The sequence below is a fragment of the Trematomus bernacchii genome, unplaced genomic scaffold (assembly GCF_902827165.1).
Source record: "Trematomus bernacchii unplaced genomic scaffold, fTreBer1.1, whole genome shotgun sequence".
Lineage (NCBI taxonomy): Eukaryota > Metazoa > Chordata > Actinopteri > Perciformes > Nototheniidae > Trematomus > Trematomus bernacchii.
Window position 1 is genome coordinate 157455 of NW_022987402.1, and position 20905 is coordinate 178359.

General features: G+C 42.0%; 1 protein-coding gene across 3 annotated transcripts in view; it reads right to left on the reverse strand.

Annotated features, from left to right (window-relative positions):
- The window catches only part of LOC117486918 (synapsin-3-like), a 131494-nt gene that overhangs the window by 66610 nt on the left and 43979 nt on the right, over nucleotides 1–20905 (reverse strand). For 2 of the 3 annotated variants that reach the window (XM_034135529.1, XM_034135521.1), the window contains exons 1-2: nucleotides 1378–1500; nucleotides 23–112 (exon numbers count right to left, since the gene is read on the reverse strand). In XM_034135529.1, coding sequence (XP_033991420.1) covers nucleotides 23–57 — 35 coding nt within the window. In that variant the 5' untranslated portion in view covers nucleotides 58–112; nucleotides 1378–1500. Of the gene's footprint in view, nucleotides 1–22; nucleotides 113–1377; nucleotides 1535–16490; nucleotides 16583–20905 lie in introns of those variants that run through there. The other variant, XM_034135513.1, reaches the window with a different exon arrangement.

Genomic DNA, 20905 nt, shown 5'->3' on the forward strand with positions numbered 1-20905 from the left:
GAGTAATATCTGAGGCACTCACCATCTGTGTGTGGTTGGGGTAGAAGGTTTGTTCATTCAGGGGGAATTTCTCAGGGCCGAGAGAGTGGTAGAGCTTTATCATCTGAGAAAACTGAAGAGCAAAAAGAAAAGACAGTTAGATGTCTTCATTAAAGCAGTGGAGGACAGGAGGGTTATATACACCTGAGTCAGAGCACAGCATTCACAATCATCCTCTCAGATGCTTATACATGTGATCCAGTACAGTCAGACACATATCCCAACACAAATCGTTTTTCTGACTTCCTCTAACCTGCCTTACGCACTTCAGTTAACAGTGCTGAACCTGCTGCATCCAGCTGTTGGTTACAATGACAGTGAGGATAGCTTGGTTTAAGTAAATACATTCTAAACCCACCAGTAGATAGTTGAATGTTGATACATTATTGCTGTATGAATGATTGGTTTCAAACCTGGGGAACACTGATATTTGTAACAAATAAAGTTTTCTTTGAGGCTAGCAAAGTCTTTGAGATTCATGTAAGCCTGATTTATTCACAGAGCAGACACATCAGTCAAATCCCAAATATAATAATAAGACGTGTATCTTGCTCTAGAGCGATGTTTACCAAAGTGGCTTATCATATTCATTAATTATGGATTTGTTATAATGTCTCTCCACATATTTGTATATGTGTAAGCATGTTTTCAGACATATCAAAACTAGAAGAAAAAAGCAAAGAATATCAGAATCACTTTAGTGAAAACTGTTATAAATACAGCTACAGCTGATGACAGTCGAGGTGTATGGTACAGTCCAACCTTTTTGTTTGTCTTTATGCTTTAGTGCTCTAAAGTTCCCTGTTAAAAAAGCCATAGGGCCTTTTTGATCTATCCTGCCCAATATTATAACTGACTTGATGGATGACCTTGCTGTTTGTCATGGCTTCCAATGTGGCAAAACTAATGTGGGAACACAAGAACAGAATGATTTTCAAACAGTAAATTATCGTTCAAAAAGTATAAAAGGTCATTATCTCTGGAGAGCAATTACCACGTCCCTACCATTAACACTGAGCAGAAAAACGAGACCATCTAAAAACGTATGGAATGCTTCGTTGGATAGGAAACAGAGGTGTAAACATGTGGTAAATAAGCTACGACATGTAAAGGTCATTCTTTTACACGGGGTGGTTCATACTCCTTCAATTATGAACACATGCAGAGAGTTTTCACTGCTCTTCCTCAAAGTACAGAGGGAGTCAGAATGTGTGGAGGCTCGCTGCACCGACTCCAGAGACGGTGCTTCAGCTCCCTTTAAAAGCCTTCATGAATCAGCAGGGGAAGGGACACGTTTGTGGGGGTTAAAGTAGAGCAGAGAGCAGTAGAGCAGCTTACCACCCAGGGCTTGCTGCAGAAGTTGTAGATGGAGAAGAGGGAGTTGCTACTCGGGACGCCGCCGAAATGCAAACCAATCACGAGGTTCCTGAAGTCCTCACCTGGGACCATGCTGTAGGCGTGCTGGCGAATCAGGACGAAGTCTGGCTTGAAAGACCTGCAACAAGACCGACATGGAAATGAAACCATCAGATGGTGGAGTTTGGCAGGGTGGGGGTTATCAATCTGCAAGGCTCTGAGAGCGTAATCTCACTTTGAATAAGCCCTCCAATCAAAGTGCGTTTTTGACCTTAGGATAATGTCCGCAGGGCTTTTTTATGTGCTACAAACAGGGGCGCCGTTTGCCGACAGGCAAGGCAGGCAACTGCTAGGGGGCCCCCAGAGGGTCTTACAGCTCAACTGGCTACAAAGCATATCATAGTTTCTGCTTGTCCAATGTGAGGGTCTCAGGACAGAGGGTGTACTATTCGTATTCATATTCTGTATAAAATGACAAATGTAAATGTGTGATATTGGATAATATAAGTAAACTTTGATTGATTGATATCAGGTATGAGTATTCAACGATATTGTCGAGCATTTCTGACCTAAGTATTCCAATAGCAGTCTCAGAATACAGAATTCCGAGATCCATATCCAAGAACAAATCTTACGGGGTAGACCTTTCCATGGCATTAGCGTAACGTTACAGAAACACAACGGTGAAAAGCACTGTTTTGAAAATGTTTCTCCAAAACACATGGGTTTAGACACACGCTTAAATCACAGCCTGTTCCATCCATTTACCCTCAGCGAGCAGGCCAACATGTTGTTCATCGGTACGATTCTGCTCCAGGCCGACTCATTTACACATTCAAAGATCATACTAAATTAGGAAAAGACAAAGAGTCACATCCTAGCCATTTTAATGAGAAAGGAACTTTAATGTGTTATATTGTAAAATGAAAGGATAGGATACAATAAAAGAACATCATTCAATAGCACTAGATCTTTTTCTAACGGTGTGGATGTATTATTGAATGGATTGCCATGATATTTGGAGCAGACAATCATGTCCTTCTCAGAATTCTTTTTAATATTTGTAGTGATCCTCTGACTTCGCACCTTGTGACATCTTCAGGTCAAAGTTGTGTCAGTACAATATCAGAAAGAATGGTCAACTCATACACTGATACTAACAAGCTAAGGAGAACATATTCCTGCTGAACATCAGCATGAATCGCTGGTACACACATTTTATTTTAAATTGTGCATGAGAACTATTTAAGAACTTTTGTGGCTTTTGTACTTCCTGCCCTAGACTACACACAAAGCAATACGCACAGAAGTAATCTAGCATTAGGTGCTGAGAAATATTATAAATGATGGGGCAAAAGCAATATAATTGATATGTATTTTCAACTTTCAACTTAATTCAAGCTTATCCACTCAAATGAAAAGGCCTTGAGTGCTCCTAGAACTCTAATTGCTTCAAATCTCCTGCAGCTGACATCTTGAAGCAAGGATATGAAACTTCACCCTCAAAGCAACGTACACTTAGTCCCCGCCTCCAGACCACTGGAACAGTGTAGTTGCCATGCCGACATCTGTCAGTTATCTTGGTGAGCAGTCACCTGTGCTGCAGATCGGGTGGAGCACAGAATGTGTTCTGATCATCAGGAAGGTGTTTGAACACATCGACATTATGTGATTCTTTAATGAAAGTTTGAGAAGAACCAGCTTTCTGTTCATGACTCTGACCTGTGATCAGACATCACATTCACACACACAGTCGGGGCTCCTTCATTCAGTGTGTGTCGGGCTGAGGGGTGAGGAGAGGCTCCTCGCTGCACCTAATCTTTTTGGACCAAATCTATCCAATTAACACAGCCTAATCCTTCCTTTACAAAGTGTTCTGGGAGCAGTGCCAGGCAGCCAGCGTTTCACATTACCACAGGAAACTCTCTCTGACAGCAGCCGTGTTTCACCTGTTTACGTTCAGGTCCTGTTCATGCTTCAGATTACCCTGATTCTCTGCACTTTTCTATCAAATATTTCATCCTATAGCAAGTGTTGCCTGTCTATAGCCTCTCCAGCGTTTACAATATATGATGCAACCATACACTTGCATTGCTTATACTTTCTACTGGCACATCTGGAGAACATTTGAGTTAATTTATATACATTTAAAGTATGTAGTAAACTTATTTTACACACATACAACATTGGGTACCACACTTAATGCTTCCCTGTTAGTACACACACACACACACACACACACACACACACACACACACACACACACACACACACACACACACACACACACACACACACACACACACACACACACACACACACACACACACACACACACACACACACACACACACACACACACACACACACACACACACACCACTAAAGACACAGACTGTAAACACACTATATAAACAAGGATTGACACATCTTTGTATAAATACTGATACCATTCAACACTGTGAATTCTAAATGTGTTCATTTAATTGACGTAGTGATCTTTGTTTTATGATGTTATTACTGATGTTATTACTGCTTTTATTACTGCTTTTGTGCCAAAATGCCATTGTTCCTGAGTATAAGGACAATAAAGACCATTCATTCATATTTGGCATGCAATACTTAACTACCATGTACAGAAAACTAGGTAAAGTCCATGATGACGTCTATACAAAAGGGGCTAACAATCAATAAAGACTGAAGGAAATTGTGTTTTCATATAGAATCAAAAAGACTTACATGTCTTAGTACAAAGACATGTGATTTCTAAATGTGTTTTTTGAGCAACAAAATACTGTTTAAGGGTGTATAAAGTCTAAATATAGACGAGCACTTTCAAACAATTGTTGATTAAAACTTGCAGAATCAAAGCTGCAGCTGTTATTTTAGCCTAGTTGCTAACTTTGTCTGCTGATGGTGCTGAGAAGGTAGTGTATAGTGGGTTTATCAGCTTCCACTGAAATACATTGATAGGAGCGGTGACAGTAAACCAAAACAGTTTAGCTGAAGCCATAAAACCAAAATATTGAGCTGAAAGAAACCAAAACAGCTGAAGGAGCTGAGAGGACACATTCAACAGTTATTTGATCCACTGTAAATATACAAGAGTTGATGAGTTGGGCTTCAATAATGCAAGGAAGTAAAAGTCAGCCGTGCATCCAGCAGCTTCACAAAGCTCCTGCTAGATTACTTTGGTTACCATCCAATAAAAACATATTAATGCACATCATGCACATCTTGTTCTTTTTAATACTATAAATCTGTACATGTTGCACATTTCTGCTCCACACTTCTTCTCTTAAATCTGCACAGCTCTCCATTTTGAATATAGTATTGTCTTATTTGATTATATATTACTGTACTCCACCTCACCACATATTTATATTTTGTGTAAATATTGGTTTTAATTTGTATTTGTTACAATAGTCCTAAAATCGTTTTTTAAATATATGTTATCATAGTACAATTTTGTGCTACTTATTCTGCTTTCTGTGTAAAGGGCTGCAGGTTGTAGGGTGAAGTTACAACTAAACAGACTCTGAGTCTGCAGGTGTTGCTGGTGTCAGGGACAGCAGGAGGACTGATCTGGGATCTGGTCTGGGAACAGAGCAATGCAGCTGTTCCTCCGGCTGCTGTTCCTCCTGCTGCTGTTCCTCCTGCTGCTGTTCCTCCTGCTGCTGCACTCAGTCACAGTGGCAGCACACCAAAGGCTCTGGTATTTATACTGGATGAAGCTGTTTACTGAGGCTTCGGAATCCAGCCAGACCCCTGATTAATAAAGTGCATTGGCTGATTTTGCCGTTTCTAGCAAAAACCCAAAGTCAAAATGGAACAATAGGTGCTCATGGGAAGTTTATTGCTGCATGAGCTGAGACATCAACTTAAAATCCACCTGTACTATCAGCCTGACACAAATGTAGCGCTGCATTCAGGAGCATCTCATTGTATTGGTCTACCACCGGCTGTTGTTCAGTAGGACAGCACTAGAGAACAGTTTTCTCTCCAGGATGCTAGGCTCATATAACCTTACAGATGACACCTTCGTGCTACCTCATTAGCACAGGAAGGCCAGATGCAGAAGACATTCAGCTCGATGGGATGGCTTTCACCGGGCTATGGTTAATGGAGCCAGTGAACTATAGCAGCAGAGCATTACTGAGCTTTGTCACCCATTAACTTTGTTTTTCTGTCTCTTCACTCGGACTCGTTACGCAGAATCAGGGCTCCCTGCGGGTCGTGGATTACATTAAAGCAGCACATTTATGCTTTACGATCCAGATCGCTCACAGTCATCACTTTGCGGGCGATATGCTAATGCGCCCTTTGAATGGGTTATCATGCTGCAATAAAGGCTGATAACAGGCGCTGATTGGGGGATAGCAGGGTTACAGATTAGGACATGAGGAGGGGATGGATCTATGTGGAGTCATGAGCCCACTCATAACACTTCACAAGTACATTGGAGTGTTAGGTATAGCTCAACTTGTAGAGCTGCTGGCCCATATATCAGGACTTCCCCTTTCAACACTGTCATCTCCAATAAAGGCTAGTCTGGCCCAAATACATCTTTAAAAATAGAACTTTATGTTAAAACTTTCAAATGTTTCCAGACATCAAAGATGCTTTTTTACATGTTTAAAATACTCTAGATAAGATTGCAAGTGACACAGCATATCATAACAATCAATATATTCAGATTATCACATTTCCTTGTGCACGTGAGAGAGGTCGCTCGTGGTGAGGATCCCACCACCTTAGTGTTGTGGTGGGGTCTCCCTGCTCTCACCAGAACCATTTCCATGTGCATTAGCACCAGTTAATGTTGTGCTGTGTGAAAAAGATCTGACACTGTGCTACCTGCCCCAAACCCCCAATGGACCTACAATTACAAATGAGGGAAATCCAGTAATGAAGAATGATGATAAAAGGGAGGTTATGTTCAAAGCACATTTCAACAAATGTATATCTAGAAAGATCTAATACACTGCAAGGCTAACAGTTGTACAAGTCCATTACACAACACACTGTGCCAACCGACTTCCTTGACATCATTTTGCCTTAAAAATACTTTTTCGCATTGATTAACATTGGGAAAGAAATATCTGTAAATCAGCGAACCATTTTTTTTGGAGATCAATAAACTAACTAGTTCGAACACTTTTATAGTACTTATTTGAATCATTAGGGTCTAAATGTTGTAAAATGCGCTAAAAGCCAAAACCAGAGTTATTTTCCCTCTCCATTCATCCGACTGAGCCGAGAGCAGGAGATCGGAGGCGGGGCTTAAGGAAAACTCAAGTGTGCATGATCTATAAGCAAAAGGCCGGATGATCTGGGTACTTTCTGAATCTACAGTCACTCCATTTTGTCTCCATGTGCCACTGAGTAACTCTGATAGGAACAAACGAGACCCCCGCCTCCGACACTGTATCACAATGTCTTTATACATCCATGTTTTAACCAGCTCCCTGGAGCAGAAAACGATTCAAACTCGAGACAATATGCTGCCATTTTGATCTTCTGATCCATTTATCATACAGTCTCTGACCTTCTAACAGGCTCCACCGGGACCTGTGATTTGTGTGGAACATTTGTCTTTACCGGCCCTGTGCCTCTCTATAAGGCTGGTAAGGACCTTATCTCCCTCTCATCAGTCTGTCTCTCAATGATAAGGGTAATCGGGGTAGAAATTGGCGGGAATGCCATAAATGTCAAACAGCACATACCGAGGATCAGCGCAGTACTCGTACACAATGGGGCATTGTACCAAACTGGCTCTACGTCATCAGAGAGAATAGTCTGTGCTTTCCGGTTGTGAGGGCAGACACTCCAGTAAATGTTCCACATAGTGCCACAAGATTGCAATGTAGGTTTGACATTTTCATTTTTCTGGGCAGGTTAATGACTGTGAGTATGGAGCTTTAGCTGGGAGGTTAAAGCTAGCTTAGCACGGAGACAGGAAGCAGCGCGAAACATCTACCATGGACCGCAACATTTAAATGTGTTTGTCTTAGCAACATGTCTAAAGCTCACTAAATGTTAGTTTCACATTTCTGTTAAATAAACAATGTAATACAGTCTAATGTGTAAGCAGCTGAGCTTCAAGTGCTTGTCGAAGCTAATCAAAAGAAGAATGAGTGGTGTACCAATCTGCTCATCTAACTCAAGACGAAGAAAGCAAATAACCATATTTCCCAAAATGTCTAATGTCTAAGTTGTATTATGGTAAATGTTCTTGTAATAGGTGACAGTGTGAAAAGTACTTTGATGGTCAAAACCCTGTGTTCCCGGTCTGTTTCAACTGCTCTTACACGAACACAAAAAACCTTAATCATCACCACATGTTGGTGCATGTACCTACAGTGAATACACAAAGAAAAGACACTGAAAATCTATTCTAAAATTAGCAAGGTTGTCGATGTGTGTGTGTACTGTCTGATGGATGAACATAATGTAGAGTTACCCAATCATTTCCTATGGCGATCTTTTTTGACCGGGAACACCTTGTTATAAAGTTGAGTAAAACCTCAAAATGCAATGGAAGTGGTGATCAGCAACTTAATATCCTCAAATACCTACTGTGGAGGATATCATAAGGCCTTGAAGAGATCCAATGTAGAACACAATATTTATGATTGATGAAACCGGTCAGATTGGGCCAGAACACGACAAGAGGGTTAAGTGAGTCGTTTTATTTCAACCAAGCTCTCATTCAGTTCTCTCTGTTGCACCTTTATTTTCGTTTGAGGCCAATAAAGCTGGAATATTATTATATTAAATGTTGCCTTGTGCGATATAATAATAAAATAACCGTAGCAAATCCAAAGCAAAATCAATGTTTCACACATGAGAAGGATTGTCCTCTGGCAGCAGTGCACTCTTACATTCATGTAAGAATGTAACATGTAAAAAAACACATCATCTCTTTGTGGTTAACTTTAATACTTACTTTGGCAATCTGACAATGAAAATGATAGATAAACATCATCAATTAGATATAAGTTTCCAAAACCCCCCTCTGTCCAATTTATTTGGATTGGTGGATTGAGATCATCTTGGCTGACTATCAGGAACAATTTAAATGTTTAAAAAACGTTTCTATCAAATCAGTTTTGCTAAAGCACTCCTTGAAGAAAATGGTCACTGGAGAAAGTTGTATAGAAGTTTACAAAAAAATAAATATCTGTTGCGTTTTGATCTGCTGCTGTGTGCATTAAATGTCCAAAGAACCCTGAATAGTTCTCCATCCTCTGAGAGCACAGTGACTCCCTGCAGCATTGCATCATGTTGTGGTCCCCTGCCTGGATATAGGGCTCCCTGTGGTTGTGGCCCCAGGCCCGGTGGCTCCACAGCGGGCTGGCGGGGGCTCAGACTCTGGGCGGTGGCCCGGTCAGGGCTGCCAGAGCTTTGGATCTCCTCCAGCTGCAATCGCACTCCAGGGCTCTTCTCCACACTGCACTGAATGCATTGAAGGTCACATAGAAAACAAAGGACACTAGAAACTAAAATACCTCTACAAATCCACACGAGATGGGGTGGAGCTGCGGCACATTTACTTGAAGAACAATTCCAGAATGTCTATTTGCCTAACAGTGATTGTGTTGAGGATTTGGGGAGAGTCCCACGGGGGGGCAGATGGAATTAGGAAAGGAGCTGCGAGAGCGATAGAGCACCAAATGACCTCTGGCAGAGGGGGAAATGAGTGTTGTTAGGGGTCTGAGTGAATTAGCGGGGCCATTTGTATTCATGGCTTTATTACAAAAGCGAGATGGTGGAGAGGGCCTCTGAATGCTTTCATTACAGTCACAGCCCCCCCCGCAGGAAACCAGCCTCAGGCCTCCTAAAGCCAGGTCTGAAGTCAGCGTGTCTGTGAGCGGGATTTGTTTGTAACAAGATGAACCTGTCGGTAGTCTCTGTGTGGTCTATGCAGTAAATCGTCACCTGAGGAAACTAAAGGAGGAGAGTCTAGTTATGTGTTCTGTAGGGATTAAAGGGGGGGGGGCGTCTGGCTGAGACCAGGAGCTTTCGGGACAGAACATTTAATAGAGGGAGAGTTAAAAATCAGACAGGGATCTGCTCATTTCATCTGGCTGAATCCCTCCCTCCACTGATGGGATGCAATAAAACACCCGTCTGAACGTGGGGTTTTGTTGGAGGAATTCAGAGAGCTTTCTCAAATACAATCAGAAAAATATTACCCTACATGCAACGAGGAACGACCGCCGTCAAGTAAAATTGCATCAGTGTGACTGAGACGTCACTCAACTTATTCCTGCAATACACAACATTCTGACATGCTTCTTCCAACAACATATCAGCGTGAACACAATGTCAGTTCTGTCTGGTGATCTGTTCAGTGTCAATCTACATTTCAGTAGTGTTTGCCCTTTGAGTAAAATTAAGGATTTAACTATATAAATACGCATATTGGATTTTCGACTGATACTAACTCAAACGCCTGGATCAGATGTGACACTGCTGCTGATCTAATCAATTCAATTCCATGTTTATACCACATATACTGGAGTTTTATTTTCCTATAAAAAAAAAAAAGGGTTAAACTTTTTAAGATTTATTTGACTAATCTACTGTTTTATTTATTATTTTATTAATAAATAACAATTCAGTAAATCTATATCTATGTTTGTCTTCTATGTAATTACATACATGGTTTAATGGTTGACATGATATCTTCCAATATGATATTCCTCATTTTATGTGTATTTCCAACAAGCGCCCAGCAACATGTGTTATTATTGTAACCAGTCAGGAAACAGCTGTGTTTGGTTCAAGAGAAGATTGTGGTTTGAGTGGAATTAAAGAAACTAAGTGACAAATGAGTGAAATTAATTAAAATAACCATTGAAAGTATGTTAATTAATTAAGGAAGCTACATTCATCCTATCCGCATCCATACAGTACATGGACTTTGTCCTGTTTTATACATTACATTGAACAAAAGGCTCAGCCAATGGGAAGAAGCATGAGCAGAGTCATTTAATTGGTAGCTAGGCCACGCCCCCTTCCAATGCGCGTTTGCGTTGGTTCAGCATCACATTTCTGTTAAACAGTTACGTTTCAGTTTGTGTGCATCCCTGACCACAAATAAGTCATGTGTTTGTTAATAAAGATTTTGATAGCAGTTCTATACCAGCTGTTTATGTAACTTAGTATAGGGTTACTCAAGAACTACACACACACATTTCAACATTACTGTATTACCTGTGAATCAATCCATATTTATATTCAGTTAATAATAAACCTTAAAAGGAGATCCCTGCCTCCCTTTTCCTGACTAGACCCACCATATTGTTGTCTTTTTTGCTAACAAAGTTAGGGAAACAATGTTAAAGCCAAACCTAGTGTTTCCTGCTAACTAATAAAACAATTATCAATCTCATTTCCACACAGTATAGGCCTACATCTGATTAATTCAATACCAGTATCGAATCAGTACCCAAACCCCAGGGGTTGGTTATACATTTGTACATTGACTTAATAGGCAAGGCAAGATGGGCTACCATCATGTCAGAATGCTGTGTTATGAGAACAAAAACGATCATTTACATTCAGTGCAGTGTAGGTATCAGTGTCTTCTCAGGTATAATAATGGGACCCCCCCCCCCCCCCCTTTATCAGGCCCTCTTATGCCCCTTTCACACCAACACGGTTCCCGTTCTAGCTTCGTGCCTGTGCTCTTCTGGTTCGGAACCGGTTTTTATTTTCAGCCCCCGTTTTGTTCACACCGCCCAGAGCCCGACCGCTGCAGTGCTGCCCGCTGTTTGGCATCACAACGCTGTTATGAAAGTTTCTCTGGTATAAAATGGGTGATGTTAGCATAGCAACCGAGGCTAAACTGACTATCTTGACTACTTGTTGCTATCCTATTGTGGCATAAGCCGGCACATTTTACCGGCGTATTTTTCATTATGATTCTACTTGTGATAGTCGGACATGACAACCTGTGCAGCTCATGTATTGATTCCATCCGATAGCTGCTATAATACAAAACAAAACGTCTGCCTGCTCTCCACAATGATCGATAACAGCGAACGGATGGTCAAAGTAAGGTACAAATAAACAGAATCACACGAAGCCTGGTTAGTGTTGCCTGACTTTATAAAGTGTGTTTTTTTTATAAGTGTGTGGTTGCGTTCTAGTCACTTTGCTCAGAGCTACTGCTTGTTACAACTTTTATTTGCCGTACTCGCCATAAACTGTTATTGCTCAGGTCAGGTTGATCCCGCCCCTGGCCCTGGCCCCGCCTCCAATGTAAGCGTGACGTATGCGGTTCTTGCTTCTAGACCGACAATTTTTTGGTGCTTGGTAAGCACAGGTTTTCGGTGCTTAGAGCCGGCTCCGCTGCGGTGTGAACAGGAAAACCCGGTGCTTATCAGGCTCTAGCTCCGAACCGGCCCTGTGAAAGGGGCATTAGAGCACTAAAGGTTTTTACACTGAGTTCTGGAGTGTGCAGTGCTGAAAGTTCAGTGTTACCTGATGGAAACCTCCACCTACATTTATTTAACACTCACAATTTAGTCACCTATCGGAGGCTACTTTTAGTGAGTGTAACAGTAAAACACGTTGAATGAACTCCTCAATCAGCAGCAGATTACACACACACTGCCTGACATTAATCACCAGGTGTTATCAGCACACCAGCAGCTCTGTGTGGAGGAGAGACGTTGCTCTGTGGCTTTAGTCCTCTGTCTTTAGTGCAGACCAGGGCTCCCACTCGGAGACGAGCGGCTGGAGGTTTGGCAGCGGAGAGTGGAGGAGCCAAAGGGCTGACTGCAGCAGTGCAGCAGGAAACAACACACCACCATCACTCCTGTACCATGTGTAATGGAGCTGCGCAGTGTGTGCCACGTCGCACAGAGGACTGGTCACAATGTGTGTAAACTCACAACATGTTATGCTTGGAAATTAAGCTTTGTTGCATCTTTTTATCAGAGCTGTGTACGGTTCTGTTAATATAAATAACAATCATTGGGAAAAAGGTCGCTAGTGCACAAGCCTGATTTTCTCTCCTGATGTTGGCCATCTATGGATGTAGAGACACCATTAATAATCTGTTTACATTTCAATATTTCAGTTTTGATTTAGTTCATAACACTTAGAACATAAACAGTGGGACATACAATCATGTCACTATAAAGAATAAGAGAGAATTGAGGTGTGTGGACTGCATTCAGTCAATCATTCAGACGTGTTTAACTTCACCATATCAGACTGAGCTCAATCTAGAAAAAACATATCAACACACATTCTGACTTTCTGAATCACAAATGATGTTATCTGGTATTTACTGTTCTGAAAGATATGTTTTACATATCAGTGTTGGAAAGTAACAAGTATTCACATGTTGTGCACTTTGACAAACTACAACACTAATATGCTTTTATATGCATACAAAACTGGATCATATAATAAAGATACAAATATAACACTGTGTAAAGATCCATTCTGCATGGTTTTGATTCCGATTGCACTTGAGTACAATTCTGAGATCTGGACTTTTACTTATAGTGGAGTATTTTAAGACCACAGTATTTGTACTTTTAGTTAAGTAAAGTATACCTCATCTTAAATCTCTCCGGTCATAATGTCCGGTGAGAATAATTCTCTTTGGTTTATAAAGAGCAGTAAACTAGACGGGCTCCGTCCCTCTTGGAAAGCGCACTCCATGCAATCTTTCCTCTCTTTTACTACACCTCCCAGTACCCTGAGAGTCCAGGTTCAAGGTGAGTTCTTGTTTATGTAACGACAGCGTTCCCATAGATGCCCTTACTCTTTGATGCTAAGCTGGCCATATGTTTATGTGATCACATTCAGAGCCAGTCTGGATTACTGGATCTGTACATACACACCTGCGACCCGCTCACAGAGCAATCATACACTCTAATCAGTATGCGTGTTTCAACCAGGGCGATGAAATCGGTTTTTATCCTGCTCGCAATCAGAACCCACCATGTGCCAAACGGGAACAAGAACATGATAAACACACAATATGTTTTCATAGTTAAGCTCATTCTGAAAATGCCATGTGAGATCCATAGTTTCCATTCATTTGGGTATCTTTAACCACACTAATGCGAGAAACCTGGATGCACAAATAACCCTGAAACCACAGAAGTGTGAGAAAGTGTGCAGCAGAGATCAGAGAGCATGCCTGAGGACAGCAGAGGTCAGAGGTCAGAGCGCTGAGAGCAAACAGCCAGAGACACGCAGGAAGCTGCTCTAAATATGCAGTGTAACGTGCCGCTGTGCATGTGAGCGGCCTCCATTGATCTCACACACACACGCACGGTTAAAGCAGTCACACACAGTCTGTGCTTCGTAAACTAGAGTTTGTGTCTAAAACGACTTTCTTTTGTAGTGTAACAGGTATACACGACGGAGCCCCTTAAAAGGACATGGACCAAAACAAATAATCTTGTGCGCACAAGTGAGTTTCTCTTGTTCACGTAAAAGTTACTTGTGCTGACGAGAAACTCACTTGTTCGCTAACTTGTTCGCTATATAACTGCATTAATATCTGTACCGTACTTTCCACATATAAACATAACAGTCTGCAATGACCTGGTGGTCTCCTGAGCGCTCCTCTTCCTGTGCACACTGGTAACTTTCTTGTGCGGACGAGAGACTAACTCGTGAGCATGAGTTAATTTCGCTTCGGCTATAATCTGTGACTCAGGCTGTTATCTGCAGTTTACACTCTTTAAACCAGGGACACCTTCAGTGTCTCACTCAAGACTTGAATTCCAGTTCAGAGTCATTCCCGACATGATGAACTGCAGCAGCTGGATGTCAGTGTTTGTGAACAAGCAGTCAGACCATCTGCAGCCAATTGACTTCTCCATCATTACAGCAGTATCACAGAAACATGCTCCACCCACACAGTAGCTCTGTGACTCTGACAACATGTTGCATTGTGACACTCTGGGACTGTCCTCACTTCATTTCACACTGTACTGCACGCTGAGGCCATTTCCTGGGACAAATGCTACTGTGTATTTTGCAAAACTGTGTGGAGGCTACAACAGATTGTCTGATTATTCCCCATGAAGGGCTGGCTGGATATCGGGTGGTATACACTCAGTTAGCCCATCGAATGGACCAATCAGGATGCAGAGGACCGGAGAAAGAGAAGCTGAGGACTGCTGAGAGTTTGCAGACAGGATGTTTATGATCACTGTCACAGCAGGGAGAGATGAGGCCATGCTGGGTGTCAGAGACTAAGCTAACACGTGACAAGCAGCCCAGCATGAACACAGCTGATAAACAGTGGGACTGCAGGTGTATGTCAATAAATAGGTAAACTATATTTACAAGTCACTGCTATCTGAAGCTGGAGGTTGTTTCTTTTATTACCTCCACAGAGGATATTCATATTTGGCTCGGTTGGCCTTTCATCGGCAAGATTTCTGGAAAACTACTGACTCGATTGTCATTAAACTTGGTGGAAGAGCATACATGAGCCAAAAAAGAACCCATTCATTTTAGAAGAAGATCCAAATAATGGAGATGTAAACACTGCAAGATACGCTAGGGCTTTGGTGCTGCATTCATTCGGTGATGGAATAATCTGAACAATTCTGACTAGCATGCGACTTCAACTCTGAACAACTCTGAACCATCAGCATGTTGTTTGAATGTTCTCAGCAATAGAATAAAACCAACAGCTTAATTGTATGGCTTTAAAGCTTAAATGCTTTACTTGTACAGCTCATGAACACAGAAAAGTCAAAAGGATAAGTCAACACTTGGGGATTGGGACCATCCGAGGAGCACATGAACGCACGTTGGCCTCGGTAGATCGTGCTCTCCGAGCGCCCTTCCAGTTTGTGTGAGAGTTAGCTAACTTACAAAGTATAAATGGCTTCCATGGAATGTTGCAGATAATTAAAAGAACGGAGCATGGACAAAAGAAAAACACGTTCTTGTGTTCACAAGTTGTCTTCTGAGCCGAGAACATTTCGTCCATGTGACCTTAGGTGCACCGTAAGTAGGGTTTAATTGAGGAGCAAGGTAACTTGTAAATGATATCCTTTTTATATTTATTTTAATTATAACTATGGTCTTTTAATATCCTTAAACAAGGGGAACGCCCTTGGTAACCAGCTGTAAACACTGACATCATCACCATTTAAATGTATGTGTTGTATATTTAAATACTCATGTATTGATTATAGCCGTTTTCAAGCTGTGCTGTCTGATGGTTTTATATTAGTATGTTGAGGGGGGGTACTGATAACATCCATAATGTAGATTTGGGCAGGTGGTCCCTGGCACCCAGATCAGCTGAGAGCTCCAGCTCCACATGACGGAGGCGTCTATAAACAGCAGTGTGGAGCTGCTGGAGCTGGAGCTGGTTGTTTTCAGACCCAAATGACCAATATGACAAGAAATAGAATAGTGAATAGAGAGGCTTGTGTTGACAGTTGGATGTGGACAACTTATTCTTTGTGTGATTATTTTCATAAAGGTTATGTCACCATTATCAGCCCCACAATAACTTCATTAAAGGTTTTAAGACTCAATCAGTCTGCAACTGTAGTTTCCTGGTTGCCACAAGAGCTGAGTTATTAGTACTGCCAGGGCTCTGATCGACTGATGATATTTCACATCATTCATCCAAATCTGTAAAGTAACTAAAGGGATTAAAGAAATGTAGTGGAGTAAAAGCACATGATTTACCTCTGAATTGTAGAGGGGTAGCGTTGTCTCTGATTGGCCGCTTAGCTGAAACTCCTGGTTGTATTACATGCATTTTTTTTATTCCAAGTAGCATTAAGATGATATTCTATATACAACGTTAAAACAGCGAAAGAAGTGACTAGGATTTATATTTGTAGTCCTTTTCTAAACATTTCCCACCTGAATAAAGGGCAATAAGTATTTTGTGTTCCCTGTGTAATCACGTTACAGCCTGATTTGAGTGCCTGGACGTTACACACAGTCAGCACAATGCCAGCAGAGTGAAGAACAGGAGCCTTTGTGCCGGCTCACTGAGGCACAGTACAGATTGCGTGGGCAAATGCGTCAAAGGACTGGAGTCCCCCCCCCCCCCCCCCCCCTCCCGAGCGTCTTACCTGACCACTCTGGTGCCGCCTTTGTTGACCTGCATGTCCACCATGCAGCCCGAGGTCACGTAGGAGGCCAGGTTCATCTCAGAGAACTCCGCCTGCAGAGAGGACAAGATGATATGTTACATCCTGCAACAGACTCTTTAAAGTCCCCTCTATATTTACAGTGACCAGAGGTGGGAGAGGTACTCAGATCTTGTACTTGAGTACAAGTAGAAGTAGGCCTACCAGAGTGTAGGAATACTCTGTTACAAATAAAAGTCCTGCATTCAAAAATGTTACTCAAGTAAAAGAAGAAAAGTATTAGCATCAACATAGTTAAAGGTCCCCTATTATACTGTTTTTATCAATATATTATAGGTCTCAGATATATACAAACCATGTCCAAACACCAAACAGATCATTGCAGCATCCCATAACCCCCTCTGTTTCAGCCCTGTTTCCAAAGTGCTGATTCTCTGTCTGTTACTTTAGATGAAAATAAGGAGCCCCTCCCCACGCCCCTCTGAGAGAGATTTGGTTACAAAGAACTCAATGGTGCTCTAGGAGGAGATTCAGGGGATAAGGTGTGGGGGGGAGGGGGGGGGTTACCTTGGTTGCTGATTGGCTAATGGTTACACAAGCCAAAACATCGTTATGACATCATAAAGCACAGGTTTTTAATGACAGGTTTTTATATAAATGGAGGTGCAGCTAGTTTGAATGACTTTGTATACTGCAGGGTAGCTTGTGAATTGACTCCAGGTGGAACTAAAGTCTGATTTAACACTTGATTAGATTTCACATCATTCATCCAGATCTGTAAAGTAACTCAAGGTATTAAATACATGTAGTGGAGTAAAAGTACACCATTGACTTCTGAATTGTAGTGGAGTAGAACTAGCAAAAATGTAAATACTCAAGCCTCTCAAAATTGTACTTAAGAGTACTTGAGTAAATGTGCTTAGTTACTTTACACCCCTGGCAGTAACTCCTGTGCTTGGATACACAAACGCTCTGACAGGAATATATTTAACCAGTGAAAGGGAACATGTTCTGCTGCATTAATTCTGGTTATGGATAAGGACACGAGAGGAACAATCACATTTCCCTGCTCATTATGGTCAGTATCGTCACTAAATCTCCTGATTCCAGAGCTCCTGACCAGAGGGAGCGTTTCTGAACTTTCCTTTTGTCATATTAAGGCTGATGATCATCAACAGGTAGACGTACTGAACTAATTTTCATAATGGTTTATTATTAAGCTAATTTAATTATTCTTTATTTTAAATACATGTATTTTGTATGCAGTATGTGGACACCTGATTTATTAAACAAAAATACAGATTGCTTTTGAATAATGTATTAGGCTTTAACAGCATTTGTAAACTATAACTGTTACTACATTTTTGATGTGAAATATCTTGGTTTCTTCTTCTCTAAGGTTACATTGTTACACACACTAATGTAAAAATCATCTTATTGTTATTTATTTTCTCGTTTTTATTTGCATTGCATTTGATATTGAGGTAATCCAAAAGTAACGGAAAGTAATCAGATTACATTTCTTTTATATTTTGATTCTCAGTTTAGGTTACTGATGACATTTTCTGACATGTAACTACGGTAGTTACTGTAGCGGATGACATTTTTAAAGGCACCCCCCAACCCACTGTTGGATCACAAACAGCCTGGCAGGGAGGATGAGGAGGACATAGGGGCCTCTAATGGGCCCTAAGCCTGCTGACTCTGTGGACAAACTTAAATTGTTTTTGACATGATGTGCGTTGAGAACACTACAAAAGATCATGAGTGCATTTATTTTGTCCGTGAGTACTCTAAACCTGAGTCAGCAGAGGACCAGATTCAGTCTAACACTGCAGTGGTAAGCATTGTAATAATACTCAATGGAAAACATAATCAAATGGAAATGCCATCTGTAGGTCAGCTTTGTTTCTATCAGCTCTGTTGTAAATGTCATATGGCCGCAGCTTGCTGCCACTGAGAACAGAGCAACACCATCACAGTGTGTGTGCGAGAGAATGGAATATATAGGAGTTATTAACACATGTGTTTTTATTGACCTCCACAGCACATTGTAAGGTACAGCTTGACTATTGGTTTTCACGCTGTAGGTGTCATTCTATGAAAGCGATGTTTATTTTAGTTTCAATAATAAGATTGTGTTCTGGGGCAAATGACCATCTCCAAAGAATATTTAGCATTTTGGATGTAGGCCTTCACACATGTGCAGCACATGGCTAATGGCTCATCAAAGAATGATGTTTGTGTCTGCAGGGTTGATGAATGAAATCCTGGACTGACTTGGTAAATAAATTACTAACAGCCTGGTATGTACCCTGTGTTGTTTGCAAAAGGGAAAAGCGGTCATTTTTAATCCACACTAGAAAGTTCATGAAACCTTATCGTGATATATTTATGCTTAGGAAGATTTAGTGATTTGGACAAAATCCTTTTACCTAACAAAATACACAGCAGCTGTTTGAATGTCAGACAGCTAATCATTAGCTGATGCTAACACATGCCTGCACCACGCTGCTCTGCTTAGGCTCCAACAGGCAGTGTGACACGTCTCACAGCAGCCTCACGCCAACATAGAATAGAATTGGGAGGGATGAAACCCTCTTTAATGGTCACACATGCAGAGCACACAGCACACACAGTGACATTTGTTCTCTGCTTTTAACCCTTCCTAGTACTAGGAGTCTAGTACCAGGAGTCTAGTACCAGGAGTCTAGTACCAGGAGTCTAGTACTAGGAGTCTAGTACCAGGAGTCTAGTACTAGGAGTCTAGTACCAGGAGTCTAGTACTAGGAGTCTAGTACCAGGAGTCTAGTACTAGGAGTCTAGTACCAGGAGTCTAGTACCAGGAGTCTAGTACCAGGAGTCTAGTACTAGGAGTCTAGTACCAGGAGTCTAGTACCAGGAGTCTAGTACCAGGAGTCTAGTACTAGGAGTCTAGTACCAGGAGTCTAGTACCAGGAGTCTAGTACCAGGAGTCTAGTACCAGGAGTCTAGTCTGGTACTAGACTCAGGAGTCTAGTACCAGGAGTCTAGTACCAGGAGCAGTGGGCAGCTATTGTACAGCGCCCGGGGAGCAATGGGAGTGAGGGGGGAAGGGGGATGTCCGGTGCCTTGCTCAAGGGCAGGGCAGGAGGTGAACTGGGACCTCTCCAAGTAGAAGTCCACACTCCATATCTTAGGTCTGGTCGGGGACTTGAACTGGCGACCCTACGGCTCACAGTCCAAGCCCCTACTGACTGAGCCACTGCCGGACGGGCAGTGGCGCCCCCCAGTCACCCCATGGATGGGATGGAAGCAAATCCTCCAGCTGACCCCCCGCTCAACCCAGATCCTCTCAATGTGCATAGCAAGTCAAGTGTTATCTACACATTCTCATACTGTGATCATGGGTTGATACTTTAAGCCTGTTTGCTAAGCTGTACACAGGCTTTCCTCTACATAAAGAGGAAATATTATCAGGAATATTCCCACTGAGATACATCTCCCATTCATACAGCGATGTGGCCCATGGAAACCCTGTATGGGGGAGGGATTTGGTTTAGAAAAGAATGCGCCAACGTAAAGAAACTGGGCTTTTCTGCCAAAAAAAACTCCCACCTCTTTTATTTATTTTGTTGCACTATGAGAGGAAGAGCAGGGGGCGAGTAAATGCTGTAATCGTATTTAGGGGACATCGAGGCGCCACTCACACTCTTTGTGCCTCAGGGACATGCACTTGGCTCTACTTATTCCCGCCTCTGAAAGAAACATCTGTGTGCTCAGCAGCATGTCTTACTGAGAAAGTCTGCGCAGTCAAACACACAGATACTCACATGTACACACACATCCTCCATCATGACATCCCCACAACAAATCCCATCGCACACACAGGGGGCCACGTCGATTTTTGCTGCAGCATGATAAAACCTGAATGTGGGCCAAGCATTCCACACCATCTCTGATTGGCTGGTTCTCGGTAGGAGAAGTGCTAACAACCACTGGCATTGGGCAGTAATGGATGAAGAGGCTGGTGTGGGGCACCGGCCCAGGAGCGGGGACAGGAAGCTTTTCACAGCACCATGGTAACCATCACGGTAACACATTCACAAAGTTGTATTGGAGCAGCTCTTGCCCTGGGAAAGGAAAACAGGAAGTAAGACATGAGGCAACTGCCTCCAGAGCTGGATTCTTCTCATCTGGTGACCTGCATTCAGACTGAATCAGGATTAGCTGCCAGCTAATCTGTAAGGAGGGACACATTTATGGGAGGCCGTCTGGTTGTGATCAGGTTTAACCACATCTCAAGCTGAACTTTTATCATATTCTTCTGTTGTGAGTGTCTGTGGTTTCTCTCACACTGCTCACTGATCATTCATTTGTTTATCTTCAGAAATCAAGGAAAAGTTCAAATTCAAAAC